At 34.4% G+C, this 20,129-nt stretch overlaps 3 protein-coding genes across 3 annotated transcripts; 1 reads left to right on the forward strand and 2 right to left on the reverse strand.

Moving 5' to 3' along the window:
• Nucleotides 1-11,745: 11,745 nt before the first annotated feature.
• LOC125584479 (uncharacterized protein At1g43920, Chloroplastic-like) lies at nt 11,746-12,791 on the reverse strand. Its single transcript, XM_048752974.1, has 2 exons — nt 12,341-12,791; nt 11,746-12,251 (listed from the first exon to the last, which is right to left on the reverse strand). Exons 1-2 carry the CDS (start codon nt 12,497-12,499, stop codon nt 12,000-12,002), a joined length of 411 nt encoding a protein of 136 aa, XP_048608931.1. The 5' UTR covers nt 12,500-12,791; the 3' UTR covers nt 11,746-11,999.
• A 1,573-nt stretch (nt 12,792-14,364) lies between these two features.
• On the forward strand, nt 14,365-15,114 carry LOC125583139 (E2F transcription factor-like E2FF). The gene is made up of 5 exons (XM_048749723.1): nt 14,365-14,459; nt 14,649-14,716; nt 14,794-14,846; nt 14,914-14,990; nt 15,081-15,114. Exons 1-5 carry the CDS (start codon nt 14,365-14,367, stop codon nt 15,112-15,114), a joined length of 327 nt encoding a protein of 108 aa, XP_048605680.1.
• Nucleotides 15,115-18,248: 3,134 nt separating this feature from the next.
• Nucleotides 18,249-18,656, reverse strand: LOC106393363. Its single transcript, XM_013834063.2, has one exon. The coding sequence runs from the start codon at nt 18,654-18,656 to the stop codon at nt 18,249-18,251; it is 408 nt and encodes a 135-aa protein (XP_013689517.2).
• Between the last annotated feature and the right edge of the window lie 1,473 nt (nt 18,657-20,129).

Genomic DNA, 20,129 nt, shown 5'->3' on the forward strand with positions numbered 1-20,129 from the left:
TCCAATCTAGAATTCGATCTCAAAACTAATAAAAATAAATATACAAGAATATGTTGGAACAATAAATTAAATTATCACATTCATAATATATATTTATTTTAGAAATATAATAATATGCACTTAATTATAATATAAATGTTAAAATATATAACACTAATCATGTCTTATAAAAAGTAAGAACAAGTATCCGTACGGGTGTGTTGATCAATTTCTAGTCTATATTATTAAAACTGAAATACATTTTGGTACTGTTTGAAAACATTTATAGAAGTTTAAATGATAATTCTTTAGTAGTATAAAAAGAGAAGTATAGTGTCTTTTTGTAATTTCATTAATATAATTACATTAATTATATTTCAATATTTGATCAGTTTAACAATTTTATTAATTATATTACCTTAACAATACATCATATCATTAATTATATTACCATAATAATAACTAAATTCTGACATGCGCCCCCGCACGAGTGTTTGTTTCCGATAATTACATAAAGATTTCAAAACACAACAATTTAATGGTTTCATTTAATGGTTCATTTGGATTGGATCAGTTTGGATAATGTCGGGTTTAGATCAGGTTTCTATTTTTATAAAATCTGAAATGGAACCGAATTATAAATAGTTTGGTTTAAGTTTAAAACCAAAATATAGTTTGGATACAGGAACCGTTTAGATATTTGTGAACATTGATTTGGTTTTAGTTTTTATTTTTTTATTTGTGTTTCAGTTTGGTTGTCGGTTCTCGACTTATCAAATTCCATTTAAACAATATATCTTGTATTTGATAAATAGCTGAGTTAAACTTATTTTCAAGATATATTTTTTAAATACCCGATATTAAGACTGTTATCATATTAAAACTGTTGCAAATACCAACTTAATAATTATAGAGTATTTTGAGTATTTCGATGTGTAACTATGAATTTTTATTAGATATTTTTTTATAATATATAAATCAATATGTTACTATGTAAAATATTTTTTTATTTGAAATATTTAGTAAATAATAAGGACTGGAAATATATTCTTAAAATTTCTACATATTTTTTAATTTTAATAATCTCTCTTAAAATCTATTCAAATTTTAATATTAATGATCTCAATCTAGATCTGCTCCCATTTATTTTCAAAATATTAGATTCAATCCTATTTTTTTAATATAAATAAACTTTTGGTTTATTTATGTATACTTATGGTTATATATATATATAAAGTACATTTCTTTATAGTGTATACAATACTCTATAATTATTATATTATTGATTTAAATAGTAAGGATAATGTTCATAACAGAGCATTGACTACTTTGAAAATTTTCCAAAATGTATATATTAAAATATAGTAGTATCTAAAATTATTGTAATATAGTCATATGTAAAAAAAATGTAACTATGTATTTGAGATATTTTCGTCAAATGCAAAAACTTTACCGATACTCTTCAATACATAAAATAATAAATCTAAACTAATACTCTTCAGTATCATAAATCCATATGTAAGATATTTTTCTAATTGCTTGTTCAGTATTTTAATGACATACTTTAAATGAATATGCTAGAATAAAAGGATTTAAATTCGTTCAGTAATGTTTTGTTGGGACTAATTTAGATAATATTTTATATGATCCACATTTGTTAGTCTAATTGTAAATGACTAAAGATACCGTAATGAAATCATAAATATCTAACAAAACTCCTTATAATACGAAAGTACTGTATTTCGATTTTAAAATAATTAAAATGATTTTATAATTAATATAGGAGTGGCAGACCAATATTTAACCAAGGAACTTTTGTTTTTATCTATGCAGACCCAATTAAACTGAAGCATTTTTGTTATTAAATCACGCGATTTTGGCTCCACTCAGTTTTGTTATTTAACTTTAAGTACACGTAAATTTATTAGGCAGGGTTAGCAAAGTTATAAAAGGATAATGTTTAAAGTTTAAACCCAATAGCATTCCATAGTAAATATTAGGAAAAAGTAAAGAGTAAAGTACCAATTGTACTTCACTTTTAATAGATTAGATAGTGCAGATTTTAATTCATTAGTTAATCAACATTAACTTTGTGCCAATTATAAAATCAAAAAATGTAAAATAACTGGGTTTTGCATATAGTTAAACGTTCGGTATAATTTGTTTTACTAATTTTTTTTTTAATTTTAGTTTCAATCGGTGGAAAATTACGTAGCCAAAAACATAATTCAAAGACATGTTTTGTGAATAAAATGATAACTTAAATCAAAATAATAAAAATATATTATATTTATTGTCACTTTATTTTTTACTCCATATAATTATTTTACTAAATAAAAAATTCTTTCTATTTAACTTAATTTATCCAAACACATAGAAATAGTCTTTTTTATTAGTTTATAAAATCACTTAGACATGAACATCGACAATTCATATAGGTATGGGTTGTTCTTTTTGGGTATAGTTTCTTTTTTTTTGAAATTAGGTTCCGCTTGAATATTAATTATAAATTTATGTGTGGCTTTTGAGTTGGGGTCTTTTGGATCTGGTTGAGTTCGGTTCTGATGTGTAGGAACCTAAAAATATCTAAATAACAAATGTATCTGAAACGGGTTCGGATATTTGTACCAAAAATAATTATATTACCCCATTTAGTCCATGTCTTTTGAATACACTTAGTTATATTACGACTCATCTAAAATATATAACACTAATTGTGAAAACAAATATCAATATATAAAAATGTATGAACCAATATCCGCGCAGGTCAATCTCGAGTTATAGATTAAAGATGCATCTGCGAGGTTTGAACCCATGACATGTGGGTCAAAATAAAAGATTTTAGAAAATTCATTACAACAATAACATTTAAATTACATCTAAAATCTAATATTCATAGATTTCACATGGGTCATTTGACTACCATCTCTCCGATGTGGCGCCGCCACTGGTTACATATAGACTACAGAGCAGAAAAGAATAATAAGAAATGTGTCAATTATAATAGTTGTACCAGTTCACTACATTTGTTAAAGGAGCCATTTACATATAGTCATTTTATAAGTTTTTATTACACTGTGGGACAGTTGTTGCTATTGAAGTAGTTTTTTTTAACCAAGTCAAAACTAGATGTTGCTTGTTTGGTTTCTTTTCTTTCTAGTTAGCTAAATTTATTTTTAATCGTTTTGCTTTTTAAAAAAATGGAACATAAAATTTGAAGATCTAAAAATTAACAAATAAGAAAGACGATGGTGGCTTCCTCTGCCACAAGACACTCGTGGTCACCATGCCAAAATTATGTACCTCTTATGTCACGGAGTTTCTTGAACTGTGCCATCACTACGCAACCATCTCCGCCGCGTCCCCTCCGTCTCTCGATTCACAGCCACAACCAAGTTTAATTCTCCATCGTGAAGCTTGTTCCTCGCCATGAATCCGTCGTGGTGGCCGCCAGGAATCATTGTCGCTTCAGTCTTCACGTCACGGAGGAACTGGAGCAACAATGGTGAATTGTCTTCATTTTGCGCATTTGGTCCTCTAATTTTGTAGTTGTTCTCAGTTTGACCTTAAACTTTCAAAATTGCATAAAAATCCTGATCAATTACCCCAAATTTCTAAATGTGCATTTAATCCCTTTCTAATTGAATGAATGGTTCCTTACAATTAGCTCTGATCGCCAAACTCATGGAATTGCGGATATATCCTCTATATTTAATCCCAAAATTCCAAAAGTGCATTTTAACCCTATTTTATATAATTAAACACATAAATGCAATATACACACCTAAATTCAAGTTACAATGATCAAAATAGACTAAAATAAGATGCTAAAATCCAATAAAATCATTATATCAAGATTTATTATCGGTCATACATGTAAATGTGTATATATGTACATGTGAATGTACATTGTCAATAAATCACCATATTATACCATGAAAATTATAATAGATTATTTTCAAATTAAAAAGAATTAGTTAGTATTATAATCAAGATTTACTAATGGACATACGTGTGAACATGTACATATATATATAAGCGTACACATGTACATATATATATATATGTACACATGTACAAAAATTACATATGTTTATGATTATATATGCACATGTATACATTATCAATAAATTCACAAAATCATATCATAAGAATTGTAATACATTATTTTCTAATTAAAAATAATTAGATAATATAATAATCAAGCTTTAATATTGGATATATATATATATATATATATATATATATATATATATATGTACACATGTACACAGTTGCTCAAAAAATATATATATACATATGTGTACACATGTGCAACAATTACATGCATTTATGTACATGTTTATATATGTACATGTGTACATGTGCATACTATTATATAGATGTTTGAAATATACAAAGTAACATGATTTTGCCTATTACTCTACTAAGAAGTATAAAATCGAAACACAAAATATCAAAAACATAAAATATGAAAAGTGGTATGCATAAGATGTCCATATATATATGTATACCTTTCATTTATTTATTTTTATCTTTTCGTCAAAATATATGTGTACATATGATTTCTATATGTACATTTCGTCAAAATGTACACCATTTATTTATAATTATCCGCTAAGTTACTAAAATGCGTAAGGTTATATAAATGAATATTATGAAAACGAAAACAAAAAGAATACTAGATAAAAATCAACATGCATATAATTTTCTAATATAAAGAAATGAAAACTTAATTCTGACTCTTGTCCATGAACAAACTACCATGTCTATACTCAAGATAAAACCATCCAAAAAAAATCCCTAAGAAACCTTAAAACAATGAATTCAATGTACGTTTTCTGATAACCATCTCAAGGAGACCAGCGGTTCGAGAGGACTTTTGTGAAAATCTAGGAATATTTAGGCAACAGTAGAAACAATTAAAATTACAAGGACCAAAAGTGAAAATTAACCAAACTTAATCTCAAGGTTCAACAATGGCGCTGGCGATCTCGGATGCAACGGCGGCTTCGCTTTACGGTCCACCGGAGGTCACAGAGAGTGAAGACCTCTTGAGACACCGCAGAAGAGAGTCTGAGGGCATGACGTTGAAGCTTCAAGCCGGACTTGAGACACGGAGGAAGAGAAGACCCGTGGAGAAGAAAGGAGACTGCGGCGGTGGAGCTCGTCGGGGCTGCGAGTTGCGGTGGTCATGTCAATCCTGGGATCCTGAAGACGAAGATGAATCGAGACTGAGGGCACAGCAGGTTTGAGCTCGCGGTTGGAGCTTTGCCGCAACGCCGAGCTCGGAGCAGATGATGATGATGATGATGCTCATCACGGCGAGTCGCGACCAGAGGAGATGACGGCGAAGCGGCGAGCAGAGCACCAGTGTCCTGCGGATAAACAGCTGTAGCAACAGACACTGAACCCGAGCTTCGTCAAAATCCACCGGATTATCTTCACTACCTTTAGGAAAACTCTCCGGCCGAATCGTCCGCCTCAAGCTCCTCGTCTGATCAAATTATAGCCACCGGGCTCCACCTGCTCTAGTAAGACTCTCCACTGTGACGAGCTTCACCTGACTCGCGTCGGAACTCTCTCTCTAACTCGATCGTTGAACAACCTCCATGCTCTTTTCTCCTTCTTATTCTCTTTAACAATAAATATCCAATTAAACTAAAATTAAATCTGGGAAGCAATCATTTTTGAAAAGTTAAGCTCATGAAAAAAAGGAAGAACAAGATTTCAGGGAAAAGAAGATAAGAAAGAAGATAATGGATCCCAATAAGACATAATTTTGTTGTTGTAAGAAAAAGCTAACCGAATAATGATAATTTGGGTTTTAGTTAGCAAAAACTACCTCAGTAGTTGAAACTGTAGTAGAGTGAAATATAAGTTAGTAAAACTGTCTTAGAGTGTAGACAAAGATTTGAAAGCTGCAGAGTAATAAGATCGAACTTACCGTTAACTTTTCTCTTATATTTTCTCGCACTATAAAGAACACAATGTTGTCTTTGGTGCTGCAGCACTTTAGTAATCCAAGTCAGGATGCATATCCGTAAATTTTCAATAATAATGGATTATATGATTGCTCAAAGAACAAAGCTTAACAAATAATAATATGCCAAGACAAAGTTTATTGAGATGTAAAGACACCACTAACTTTTGGCCTCGTTCACTATCTCAATTTTTCTTAGCTGGTCAGATGCCTAAAAAAACACTTAGGCCTCATCAGGTGATAGAATCAACAATGTCGACATAAGTCATTCTCCTATGGGGAAGATATGACCTTGACCCGCACAATTTCTATAAAGTTAACCTCTGACTAAAACTTGGGACGATGAAGCTAAATAGTCTTCGATGGCAGAAATCCACTAAAAATTCAACTTTCAATTTTACTTCAAAAAAATAATTGATTGATCCACATTCAAAGATACGACAAACCACAATCTGTACAAGCCGAAAAATCGAATTGACATAAGCGCTATAAATAAAACAATGTTACGGAAATATACGATTCAAAAGACGAAAAGAAACTATGGAGTCGAGATGAAACTATTTCCTTAACTCTTAATATTCTCTCTATAAGTGTGACGGATCTGTACGAATCTAGAATTCCAGGATAAAACTATGAGAGGTTGGCACGCGTCACTCGTGACCAACCTCTACGAACTATTGTTCTAAGAAACACTCTCGAACCTATAGACTTACGCTTTGGGATTTTTTGCTGTTGGTTTTCGATGTGAAAAGTAATGAAAATGAATGAAGAAGAGACTAGTATTTAAAGAAAAGAAATGGATTTGATTTTTGAAACTGTTGCACACGTTTAGTGAAAATATCTCTGAAATATCGGGAGTGGAGAGTTGAAAAACTTTCTCCGCAAGATCTCTCTTCTGTTGACTCGTTCTGATCCATTTCGAACAGACAAACTTCGTGTCGTTTTTAGACGAACTACGTGTCGTTTATTCACAAATGTCATGCTTTTTTTTAGAAATTAAATGGCAAAAATGTTGAGCTTAGCTTGGTCCAAAAAGAATCTTATTGGGCCGGAGGCCCTCTCCCAAGACCTAAAACCCACGACCACGCCGAGCCGGGCCGGGTGGCGGCAGCGGCGCGTGGGGAGTCCTCTCTCCCACTGAGTTGTTTAACCCATGATATCATGGAAACATATATATACTGCTCAACTTTGCTTCTCCCAACCGATGTGGGATGTTTCCCCTTCTCTTCATTTACTTAATAACCTTGTTCGGAAACTCGCTAGGCGCTACGCGTGTGGCACATCCGAGCCTAGCTATTTATTAGAAAATCGGAGAAAACTCGGAGAGTACGCGGAGCAGAATTTTTTGTACTTTTATAAGTATAATACCTCATTTATATGTATAATACTATGTATTTATGTATAATACATGTTCATGTATAAAATATATATGGTACTAAAATTATAAATTTGTAAATATATACCAGATTAGATCACAAACATATAATTATATCTATCACAATTTAAATCTAGTAATACAAGATATAAAAAACTTAGATTTCTAATAAAAAGTTTTAGTGGCAAAGTTTTTAAACAAAAGAAAAACAAATTGCTACATAAATATATAGCATATCGAAAAGCCCAACAATAATTCACAAAGTTGTTAAATTTGAAACATAAAGACTTCGAAAGCCCAACAAAAAGTCCACTAAAATATTAAATGAAAGACACAAGTTTTTCTCTAAAACATCCCACATCGATACATTGGGGAAGAAATGAACGTGTACCGACACTATATATAATCATGATCTCTCCCTTTGTTGAAGTCACTCAGGAACAATTTAATTTGGGCTCATTTTTGTTGGGCCTAACTTTTTAAAGTTAAATAAATCGGTGATTAATCGGATTAACGGCGCCTAATTTGATTAAGCAGACGTTTATTAAACCGCCGTTTTTTTTACCGAATTGGCCTAAATCGAAACGCTAGGCTTGCGAGTAGCGTTTACGCGGCCGAGTTTGCGGCTACGCGCACGCGCTTTTGAACAAGGGTTAATAATGGCCAACGAGTGGGCCATTTATATTCACATATTTACAATTAATTTTGAAGCCCATTGACATTAATTAATTGATCTAACACAATCCACTTAAGAATCACACATCATTAATAATCTAAAGTCAGAATTGGAGTTAGGCAAAACATAGATACATTTTATATAGGAATTGTTGCGAGACGATGCGATTATAAAACAAATTTTAACCTGAGTTTTCCCAAAGGGAATTGATCCTTGGATCTTAAGAAGGAAAAATACATGGCTGCCGGATCAATTATCTCTTGTCTGGATCATCCATCACTCCCGAGAAAACTCAGGTTCCATAATTGCTCCTCGACTGAAGGAAACTGTAGAGGTCCTGATAAAATCTGATTTCAGTTCCTACCAAGCTTCTCTCTGCAGGTTCTTAGATAAGCAAACACACCATGAAAGTTCATAGGAGTGAGTATTGCGATTGGAATTAAAGCAGAGGTATGACTTAGAGCCAAAGCGCGATAGCGGAGATAAGGATTCAAATTATATTTTCTCTGTTTCCTAACAAAAAAAACAAAGGGAATTTTAGTGAATTAATTATTTGACCCATAGGAGGGGAAGTTAAGTTTGGTAAGTGGATAATCCAAGAATTTTGGTATAAATGTGGTAATTGATTTGTGATTAAGTAATAGTTACGGTTAGTGGCATAAGTAGTAATTATTAGGATAAAAGAGAATTAAATCTAAAAAATACCACAGTTTTAATAAGGGAAAAATGTTAAATAAATCATCAGCTTTTTCGTTTGGACCATTATAATCCCCAGGTTCCTAACTGACCATAAAAACCTCAAACTTTTTGTCGATTGGATCAATTTAAACCCGGCGTTAAGTTCACTAACAAAGCGTCTAAACGCAGTTAATTTTCGTCGTTAAACAAAACGACGTCGTCTTCTCTTCAATTAAAAAAACACATCTTCCTCATTATCTCTCAAAATCGATTTGGGGGTTTTCTCAATTAAGAACCCTAATTTCACGATTTCGCCAGAAAGAAGAAGAGAGAAGATGGGTAATGAAAAGAACAAGAAGTCTCGACAAGGGAAACTCGGTGGTGCCAGTTCTGTAGTGAAAAGAAAAGGTGGAGTCGGCGACGAAGCTGATGTACGTAAGAAGAAAAAAAGCAAAACAGATGTACTCGATAGGGAAGAAGAAGGAGAAATCAGCGAGGATGACTGTGGTGTTGTCGGTGACGACGAAGCTGATGAAGCCCCAGACAACGAAGAAGTCCCAAACAACGAAGAAGTCCCTGATGAAGCAAACGGTCATGGTGGTATCGAGGAAGAAACTGGTCGCGATTTGACTGTCTTCTTCGGAGAAGTAGCGAGGAATGATGATTGTGAGAATGATGAAGATAGTGGGGACGAATGGTATTGGGAGCATGAAAAAGAAGTTCCGGATCCTCTATCATCAGATGATGAAAATGAAGAACAATCGATTCCCAGTTTAGCCTACAGAGAAGATGTGGATCCAGAGGCAATGCTTGGGCTGGGAAACACTTTCTCCACTGCTGAAGAATTCAAGCATACCCTTCTCAGGTATACATTAAAAACCCGACGCAACATCAAGCTTTACCGGTCCACTGCTTTGAAGTTAGGTGCGAAGTGTGAAGATGGCTCGTGTCCCTGGAGGGTGTATTGTTCTTATGAGAAGAGCAAACAGAAGCTGATGATCAAATGTTATGTGAATGAGCACAAGTGTGAGATAACAGGACACTCAAAGTTTTTGAAGTGTTCTACTATAGCAATGCTGTTCGCTGAGAGGCTGAGGTTGAATCCCAAAATCACCAAGCATGAAATTGCTTCTGAGATACAGAGAGAGTATAGGATGTTTGTGAGTGTGGAAGCTTGTGGGAATGCGAAGACAAAGGTTATGAAAGAAAGAAAAGCAAGCCACGAAGAACACTTCAACAAGATATGGGATTATCAAGCTGAGATTTTTCGAACCAACCCTGGCACTACAATGGATATCGAAACCATCCCTGGACCGACAGTAGGAAGTAAACAGATGTTTTTCCGGCTATATGTTTGCTTTCATGCGCAGAAGGAGACTTGGAAGACTTCTTGTAGACCGATAATGGGTTTAGATGGAGCATTTCTAAAGTGGGACATAAAGGGTCATCTCTTGGCTGCTGTAGGACGTGATGGAGACAATCGGATTGTTCCGATTGCATGGGCAGTAGTAGAAGTGGAGAATGACACGAATTGGGACTGGTTTGTGAGACACCTCGCAAATGACTTGGGCTTAAAGGATGGCAAAGGCTATGCTATATTGTCTGACAAACAAAAGGTAAACGTCTGATCTTGATTTTTTAAAGCTTTTAGTGCTTAAAGCATTACTGTATCTTAGTGTTTTTAACTGTCTCATGCTTGTAATTGGCAGGGTTTAGTGAAAGCAGTCCACACCATTCTTCCAGAGGTTGAGCATAGACAGTGTTGTAGACACATTTTCGATAATTGGAAGAAGAGCAGCCATGACATGCAGCTACAAAGACTCTTCTGGCGAATAGCAAGGAGTTATACAATTGGAGATTATAAAATGTGGAGTGAGAGGCTGAAAGAGTACAATCCAGGCGCCTATGCTACTCTTCAAGTCACCAAACCAGAAACTTGGTCCAGAGCATATTTCAAATTAGGGACCTTGTGCAACGATAATCTCAATAACCTAAGTGAGTCCTTCAACAGAACCATCCGTGAAGCAAGAAGGAAGCCATTATTGGAGATGTTAGAGGATATAAGGAGACAGTGTATGGTTCGAAACTTCAGAAGGGCTGTAATGGCTAAAAATGCTAAGACAAAGTTCACAAAAAGGACGCATCTTCAGATGGCTAAAGTGGAGTCAAAGTCTAAGGATTGTATGAGCTTTCCAGCAGTTGGTCCAGTCACAGAGGTTGATTATGGTGGTGTGGCTTATGCTGTGGATATGGATGAGCTAAGTTGTGGGTGTATCCAGTGGCAAATGACTGGAATTCCTTGCATTCATGCCGCCTATGTGATCCTTAAAGATGGTAAAAAACTTTCTGACTTTGTATCTCCTTGTTATACCATAGCTATGTGGCGTCAAACCTATAGTATGGGGGTAAGGCCTGTTCAAGGGAAGAAGCTATGGCCTGAGACTGGTAGATTAGGTGTCCTCCCACCACCTTGGAGAAAAGGAAACCCGGGAAGACCAAAGAACCATGATAGGTTCAAGAGCAAGGGTGAGACAGAGAAGGGCCCGAAAGTCTCTACAACTGATAGCACGAAACTAACTCGTGCTGATCGAGTTATTACATGTTCTAATTGCAAGCAAGAGCATCATAACAAGAAGACATGTAAGAATGACTTTGTTGAAAGTCAGCCCAAGAAACCACGAGGTCGCCCTAGGAAAAATCAGGCAAGTTTCAAGATGTTTTTGGTTTGTTTCTGATCTTCTTATGCTCACTTGATTTTTTTTTTCATTGTCAGTCTAATGCATCATCGTCACAACCAAGCCAGGGACAGTCTCATGCTTCATCATCACAACCAACCCAGCCACAAGTGTCAACACAGCCACGAGGGGAATCAACACAGCCACAAGAGTCAGGGAGATGGGAACAAGCCACACATGCACCACCAAACTCAGATGCGTCGGTATGGGGTCGATGGTTTTCGTGATTTCGAAGTTGGAAGGGGCAGAAGCAGAAGATAGTATTTTCGGATTTAGTGTTTTGAAGTTTTAGTGTTTTGACACTCATGTTTCAGTTTTAGTGCTTTAACACTCAGCTTTCAGGTTTCTGTCTTGTGTATCAGTATTTTCGGATCTATTTTGTAGTGCTTTGACACTTAACTTATGCTATGTTTCATCAAGCTTTATTTAAGATTGGTTTGTATCTCAACCAACAACAACAACTTAGTTCATTACTTCAAACAACAACATAGTCAATGAAACCAACATAATAGTCACTGAATTAAGCCCCAAACATAGTCAAGACCAAACATTAAGCAAATAACTAACTTAATTCTACATCAAACTAACTAGTAGGACAATGATGATCACGCACATGATCACAAACAAGATCGTCATCATCACCTTACACCTCTTCACCTCTGTTTTGGCTCTTACAACCTCTTCCATCAACTCAGTGACCACGCCTTTCAAATCTTCAATATCAGATTTTTCTTTGTTAAGCTCAGCTTCAAGCAGTACAATCTTTGGTAAGGCATCTTGAACCTCTTCATAAACAGCCTCCTCAACCCATTTAAACAAGTGGTTCTATGCAAAAACCATAAGATTTTAGGCATATTGCTTTATATTCAATTTGAATAAACGACAACAATATAATCAAGAAGATAAGAAGCTACCTTTCTTCTCGTAAGACATCTGAAGAAAGGTCTCCCCGGATTCTTGTTAGTCTCAGACGTGTAGATTGTTGTCTTAGTCCCGCAAACACAGCTCGCCGGAAACCCACGAATACCGTATGTGTTCACGGTTGAACTCTCAGCTGTCGAATCCGAACTCATCTTCGTGCTAAGGGAAGTCAATCGTGTGAGATTGGAGGATTTTGAGTTGTAATCGTAATTTTTAGGGTTGGTGTGTCAAGAAAATCCCCAAATCGATTTGGGGGAAAATGATATTAGGGTTTCAGATCTTATTTTGAAGTTTAAGATAAAACGTTGTCGTACTGGCTAACTGTGCAAATTAACAGGGTTAACATGTTCCGTTAGTCTAATTAACGTCGGGTCTAATTTGATCCATTCAAAGAAAAGTTAGCTGGGTTTTTAAAGTCAAAAGAAAAATTTATTGTTTTTCAGGTCTTTCCGAAAGCTGGGGATTATAATGGTCCAAATGAAAAAGCTGAGGATTTGTTTAACATTTTTCCCGTTTTAATAATATAGATTACATTACTGTTTTAAACCTAGTATCTCTACACCTCTTTCATTTTTCAAATTTGAATTTTTCTTAGCACTGATTGGTTTGTCTAAAATGTTAGTTAGAACCGGATGATGATCTGTTCCCAACAAGCGCAAATACCGAACAGATGAATGAGAGAATTTCTCGTGCCAGTCTCCGTTCCCTCCTGCTCAATCTAACCAGCAGCGGACCGTCGATCGTCCTCTTATTCCTACCCAAGAGAGCATATTTCTTGTAAATGAAAATTCTAGCATCTCACAGTCACTTAACATCTGTTTAAACGGCAAGAACGAGCTATCAAAGCGTCCCCTGCCACCTTCCTTTTCATTGTGCCCTGTTATCTCATTAAAATCACCGACCATAAACCATAGTCCATATCGCACAGTGACAAAACGCGTAAGACATTCCCATATTTTTTCTCTTCGTTCCAAAACAGGGTCCCCATAGACAAATGTCATAAAGACCTTTACTCTACCGATGATTTCGTCAACATCAATCATTCAATTATCTGAGAACAAAACATTAACTTGGAGATCGTCCATTAAAAACAGAGCTAAACCTCTACTTTGGCCAAGTGACTCAACAGTGAACAAATGATCATATCCCTGATCAACTTGAATGTTCTGCAATATTTATAGTTTATGATAACTATATTGACCTTTTAATATTTATATAATCATTCATTACTATATATATACTTTGAACATATATTGCATTTTATTTATAATTTTCATAACTTATAACTTATTGAAAAGTTCATAATAAGTGAAGGAATTTTTTTTGCTTATTAATCATTTCGAAAAGTTCATTGTACACGTTACAAACAATAGAAAAAGCCATCTACGTTTCACTAAAAAAAGTCATCTAAAATTTTCATCTATCCTTTCAAAACGGGTTGTATTTTAACGCATTAACTACAAAATCTAAACCATAAACTAAAGTCAAATTGATTTAGTCTAAACCAAAGTCAAATCACTACTATATAAAACCAGCTAAATTGGAGCTTTCTAAGCACTGCCACATGGGCACAAATATTCCTAGCCAATCAAATTGCCATCTCATCCCGGACTGGGCTTCAGCCCAATAAATTGGAAACAGAGGTTCTCAAAAATCGTTCTCAAAACTATTATGGGCTCTTTCAAGATTTATACCAAGACCAAGTCTTTTATTTAGGCCCAAGGTTTTGTATGTCTAAATACAAAATGAAGTTCACCTTAGATACGCCGTCCCTTTCCATCCTGATGAAGCCGATTAACTTCCTGTAACGCTATCTATTCCATTTATTTTCTCCTTTAATCCACCATTAACATTAACATGCTTCATCCCACCCACCCACTGTACCATTAATTCAAGCTCAACCTCTTCAAACGTAACCGGCATAAGGTCTCTTATAAATTTGCATGCTTACAGCAATGAAGACCGCTACATCTACTAAATCTACAAGTATAATCTCTGCAAATTACCAGCTCCAACAATGGCGAGTTCCTTCACCGTGCTTGCTGATTTGAAGGCCGTTTGCTGTTTGAAGACCGGTCGCTGTTCGACCTCAGCCGAGATTCGTCTTCTGCGGTTTTAGGAGTCTAGGATTGTGTCTCAAGATGTGGATGCTCTCGCTCTCCAATCCTACAGGGGCAAGGACAAATCTATAGGCTCCAAGTATTTACATATACCTCTCCTTCTCTCTCTCTCTCTCAATATTTTCCCACCAGATTGGGTTTCTGTGTAACTTTTATCGTCTTTTGTGTGTGTACGATTCAGTTTCCTGAGACTATTTAACCGAGACGATGTTGATTTGTTTGGAATCGATGATGCCGTGGCCAAATTAGGTGAGATTTTTATAATTCTAAATAAATCTAAACCTTATTTGGATTTCACAACTAAGAAATTTGTGTGGTTGTTGCAGGAGTTGAACGTTGGCGTATATATGATGTCGTCAATATATTGGAGAGTGTTGGGGTACACTCACTTTCTTCTGAAAAAAGTTAGATCATTTCACTCTCTCTGAGCTGAATTTATGTCTCAGGTTTTATCTAGAAAAGGGAAGAGTCTTTACTCTTGGAAAGGTTTTGTTCAGATTCTTCGCTCTCTACATCAACTCAAGTACACTTTAAATAGCTCTCAATGTTTTTTGTTTTGTCTCACTATCTGGTTTTTGAGAGAATGGTTTTTGACCTTTACTTTTGTTTACAGGAAGAACGTTCGAGAGAGGGTTTTGGCATCTTGAGTATCTGCAGCAGTTCCCACAAGGTTTATAAAACATTATATTTCCCAGATTCTGTAATGCTGATTTTGGTTTTCATTTGATCATGTAAGTGATTATGTGAGTCACTAACAAGAGTCTTATGGAAAATGTTCATCAGGTACCACTTCACACCACTTACGTATTCGCACGAAACTGCTTTGGATAGCGGTCGGATGTACGAGCTCTGCATCGACTTTAGTATTCACCTCCGTGTCAGTTATATAGGGTTAGTTCTTCGTTTTCTTTTGTTTGTATTCACTTGATGATACTGAAAATCTTGATTAAAAATTCACATATCAGATTTTAAGTTATATGTTTTAGCTCCTAAAGTTTTTCTGAGAAATTTCAGATTTTATAAATACTTTGATGTCTATATTTATGTAAGTGAATTTGAAGCTTCCAGATGCAATAATTTTGTGCTCAGTGCGGATAAGCAGATACTCTTATCACTCAAATATGCTGACTTCCCAAAGCTTTATTATAGACGGCCGCAGAGAACACAAAGTGATGTATGAAGAACGTAACGGTGGCGCTAATGGTGTAGGCCTGGGCATCCGAGTCCTCGGGTCGGGTTCGGGTCTTATCGGGTCCGGGTCTTTCGGGTCCTAGAATTTTAGACCCATATAGGTTCTTAAAAAATTTCGGGTCGGTTCCGGGTCGGGTCCTATCGGGTCTGGGTCGGTTCGGGTCCACTTGTCTCGTACCTGTTAATACCCAAAAAAATTTCGGGTCTTTATTGTGCCGGGTCGGTTCCAGGTAGTTCGGGTCCATGTTCGGGTAAATTTCACATTTTCAGGTCGGTTCCTGATATTTCGGGTCAGTTCCACATATTTTCGGATATAAATATGAGTTTCAGGTCTAATTATACCCATGAACCTGCAATACCCGAACATATAACCTTTAATTTTACTCGAACATAATACAATATCCATGACAATAAAAACAATCTGAAAACCTACAGTAGTGCAGTTCACCAAATACATTATCCATTCTTTTGCTCACATAAAACTTGATCAAGTTTCCATTCCAAAACACAAAAAAAAAAAGCAGAGATCATCATCATACTCTTAATCACGACAACAAAAAACAAGTAAAACTTGTAAAAGTCAAGTCAAAACGAACTACATAATAACTTAATTATAAAGCAAGGCACAACAAGAACAATAGTTACAACATAATCAATTCACGATCAAGTCAAAGTCGAACAGCATGGCGAACTTGAACAGAAAACATAAACAAAACTCAGAACAAAAAAATATGAACAGAACAAAATTTTGAACAACAAACAATAAGAACGAACTCGAACAACAAACAACACATCAAGATCAAGTGAAAACTAGAACAATAAACATGTAATTATACGCAATTACACATCAAGTCAAACCCGGGATCGATTTCTGGACGTTTCTGATGGAGGAGAAACATTGGATTCTCTTATTCCAGTTTGTTATTTGCTTGATTTTCGTATTTATGGGTAGTAAATCCTAATTTTCTTTTCTCAATTGTTTTTTGGGGGAAATGGAAACGATATACAAGGGAAACTAGGGTAGGTGCATCGGGTTTCAAGACTCATTAACTCTAATATTTTCGGTTCCAAAAATACCCGATCGGGTCCCGGGTCGGTTCTGGACCCGAACCTGCTACTCACGGGTCCTCCATCAGTAGACCCAATAAGGTAAAATTCTCGGTTCCGGTTCCGGATCCGAACCTGTATTTTCGGATCGGTTCCGGGTCGGGTCCTCGGGTCCGGGTAAAATGCCGAGGCCTATAATGGTGAATGAATTTCATTGACGGTACCGCTTCCTCATCCAACGCTTGGTGGCACGTGCAAAGTTTAACCTAATAATATATTTTAATGGGTTAATTGGGCTGTTATTAATGTTTGAGGATAGGCTAATACATATATGTACTGTTCTTATAGGTTTCAATGAAATTTCCAATAAAATAGCCTAATTTATATGATTACTTTGTTTTTTTATGACCTATTGCTTATTTGTAGCATTTGTAACAGCTATAGCAATTTATTGTAAGTATATTTGTCACATTTGGACAAAACCTAATTACTGTAATAGTTTATCTCTGATCTCTTTAACTTAGCCAATAGGCTTATTGATACAGATACATAACTTGTCTAGCAAGTTCCTTACATAATAGAATAGGAAATCTAAATTATACATTAATACTTTCCTAATAGTTACATGGTAATATATTCTAGGTGAATTCATAGTCTCCGAAATCTCCTAATAATATTTGTAAGTAACTGCTGTTTCATAGTAACAGAGAAAGGAAGTGGGTGCACAGCGAATTGTGTTGTTTCTCTAGGACAGATTAGAATTTCTGTGAAGGATTGTCATCCTTGTTATAATGAGAAATCAGTTTAGGAGTCTATTTCGTTATCTTATTAACACAGAGGCCGTAAAACTCTAAGAGCATCCAGTCTCACCAATATAAAGTAATATTTTAAATATATTGTAGTTATACAATAAATTTATGATCATAAAAATTGCATAGATCATTTGTACAATGCCAACTATCTCAAGAGTCTTTCAAAAAATGTTGTTGATATTTTCATCGGAGAGATTAATCTCCTCCTCTCCTTGCTCTTGATTATTTTCTAATATTTTAACGGTAAAGAAGAGTGCTCTAAGAAGTGAATTTATTCTTTTACGTAAAGAGGTCGAGTCTCGTAATATATAAAGTTTCTTTACGGCAACTTATTATATTGAGAAATCAGTTTTCACACTATATTTCGTCATCTTATTAACAAAGATATGAGCATCTTTTAGAAAGAATAATCTAGAAGTAGAACTTCTCAAAATTCCTTGGATGCATGGCAGGATCTGGAGAACTCTTATCACCTGGTAGTTATTCCTTCCGGAGAGAGAGTAATAAGAAGAACCTGATCAACTGTAAACACACCATCTTGTTATACATCAGAGATAGACTGATTTCCCCTCTATACGGGACATGGTATTAAAGGCAGTCTACCATTTCCAATCTTTCTACGATGCTAGAAATTTGATTTTTTTTTTTTTGATCGTCTGAAACAATGGCGAACCCTATTGCTGCAACAAAACAGAAAAAGAACAAAGACACAATCTTAAAGGAAAGATGAATTAGTCTTGTCTTGAAGCTTCTGCGGCGATACGTTGATGAAGCCATGCTGGTCCTCTTAAAGCGAGGTAGGACTGAAACCGCCCATCCTTCAGCACATTCTTAGCAATATCACGAGCTATTGTATTGGCATGTGCTCCCTCAACTTCAAAAGCAACAGAGGAAAAGAGACTACACAATGCTCCAATTTTCTCTAACAAGCAGCGGAACCGTGGCCAAGAACCCGGTGTTGATATTGCCTCTATCGTTTCTGAATGGTCTGAAGCTATGCTTACTGTAAGAAGGTGCAGGTCGTTTGCACTCTGCAAGACCCAGATGATGCCTCGAAGTTCTGCAGCCAATCGGGAAATCGAGGGAGTGAAGGCATCACGTCCATGAAATAAGACATTACCAGTATGATCCCTCGCCATCCACGCTCCTCCACATTACAGTGACTGAAATATGTTTATTTCAAACCAAAAATAATAAACAGATAAAAAATAAAGCCAATTTTAACCAATGTTTATGGGTCGAGAAGGAAAACAAAATTAGTAGAGAAAATTTTATTTCATGGCCCCATTACTATTAACATTATTATTTTATCAAAACCCAAATTATTAAAAAACATTATAAGCAATTTAACTTCATTAAATCAAAAAAGTTTAATTAGTATAAAATGTAGAATGATATTAGACTATTAGTATATATTAGTTAATGAATAATAATGTTTTAAGCAAAAGTTTTTTTTACGTAAAAATAATATAAATAATACAGGTAAGCGTCTGGGTACCCATTTGGGTTTGGTTCGGATCTACTCCGGTTTTGGATTTTCAAAGTTAAAGATATAAGTTCTACTAAGGTATTTATAAATTTTGGTTTGAATTTTTGCGGACTCGATTCGGATAAACCGTTCAAATTATTTTCAAAAATTTAGATTCATATATCCTTTAAATTTCTCAAAATCTAAAAATAAAAGTAATATATTACATATAAATTTAAATAATGTATGTCAAAATACATAAACCTAACATAGAAATTGGTTTGGCTTGATTTGAATAGAAAATTAATAGATAGTTTAAGTATTTTTGGTGTTTTAAGTATTGTTTAGCTATTTTTATATTTTATTTTTGACTCTTTGTATACACTTTCAATTATTTTAGACACCTTCAAAATATCTTTTATATATATATATATATATTAGATATTTTTTTATATATTATAGTTTTAAAATAATTAATATATTTAAGTATATAAATATGATTTAGATATATTCAGATACCCAAAATATTTCAATTTAGATCGGATTCGGTTCCGGTTATTTAGATACCAAAGGTTTGAACCCGTTTGAATATCTAACCAATTTTAATTATGGTTCAGTACTACTTATTCGGATCAGATCCGGGTCACCTATATCACCTTCGTATGAAATAATATTGAAAAATAAATCCCGCATTTTCAAAGCGCGGGTCAAAACCTAGTTATCATTTTAAGATTTCTGTGAAACAGTTTAAATCTAAAAAACCTAGAAAATATATAACAATATATATCTTGCAACAACAAATGGAAATCTTGGATTTATTTTCAAAACCTTAAAATATATATCCAATAACAATATTCTCCAACTATAAAATCACAAATATTAACTCGATTAGAAAACATATATAAGACTTTAGTTTTTCAGGAAAAAAAAAATTGAGTTTAACTTTTGTTTGTCCAAAAATAGTGATGTCATTAAACATCTAATCTCTTAATTTAGAATCCTATTTTCATTTACTTATAAAAATTTATCATTTAAATTTGGACCTATACACTTTTCCATTAATAATATCTTGGATATTAAATATATATAAATATATAAATCTGAAACATCGGTTACACTAATTCATTTTTACCAATTATTCGGG

Source organism: Brassica napus, chromosome C3 (genome assembly GCF_020379485.1).
Source record: "Brassica napus cultivar Da-Ae chromosome C3, Da-Ae, whole genome shotgun sequence".
Classification (NCBI taxonomy): Eukaryota; Viridiplantae; Streptophyta; class Magnoliopsida; order Brassicales; family Brassicaceae; genus Brassica; species Brassica napus.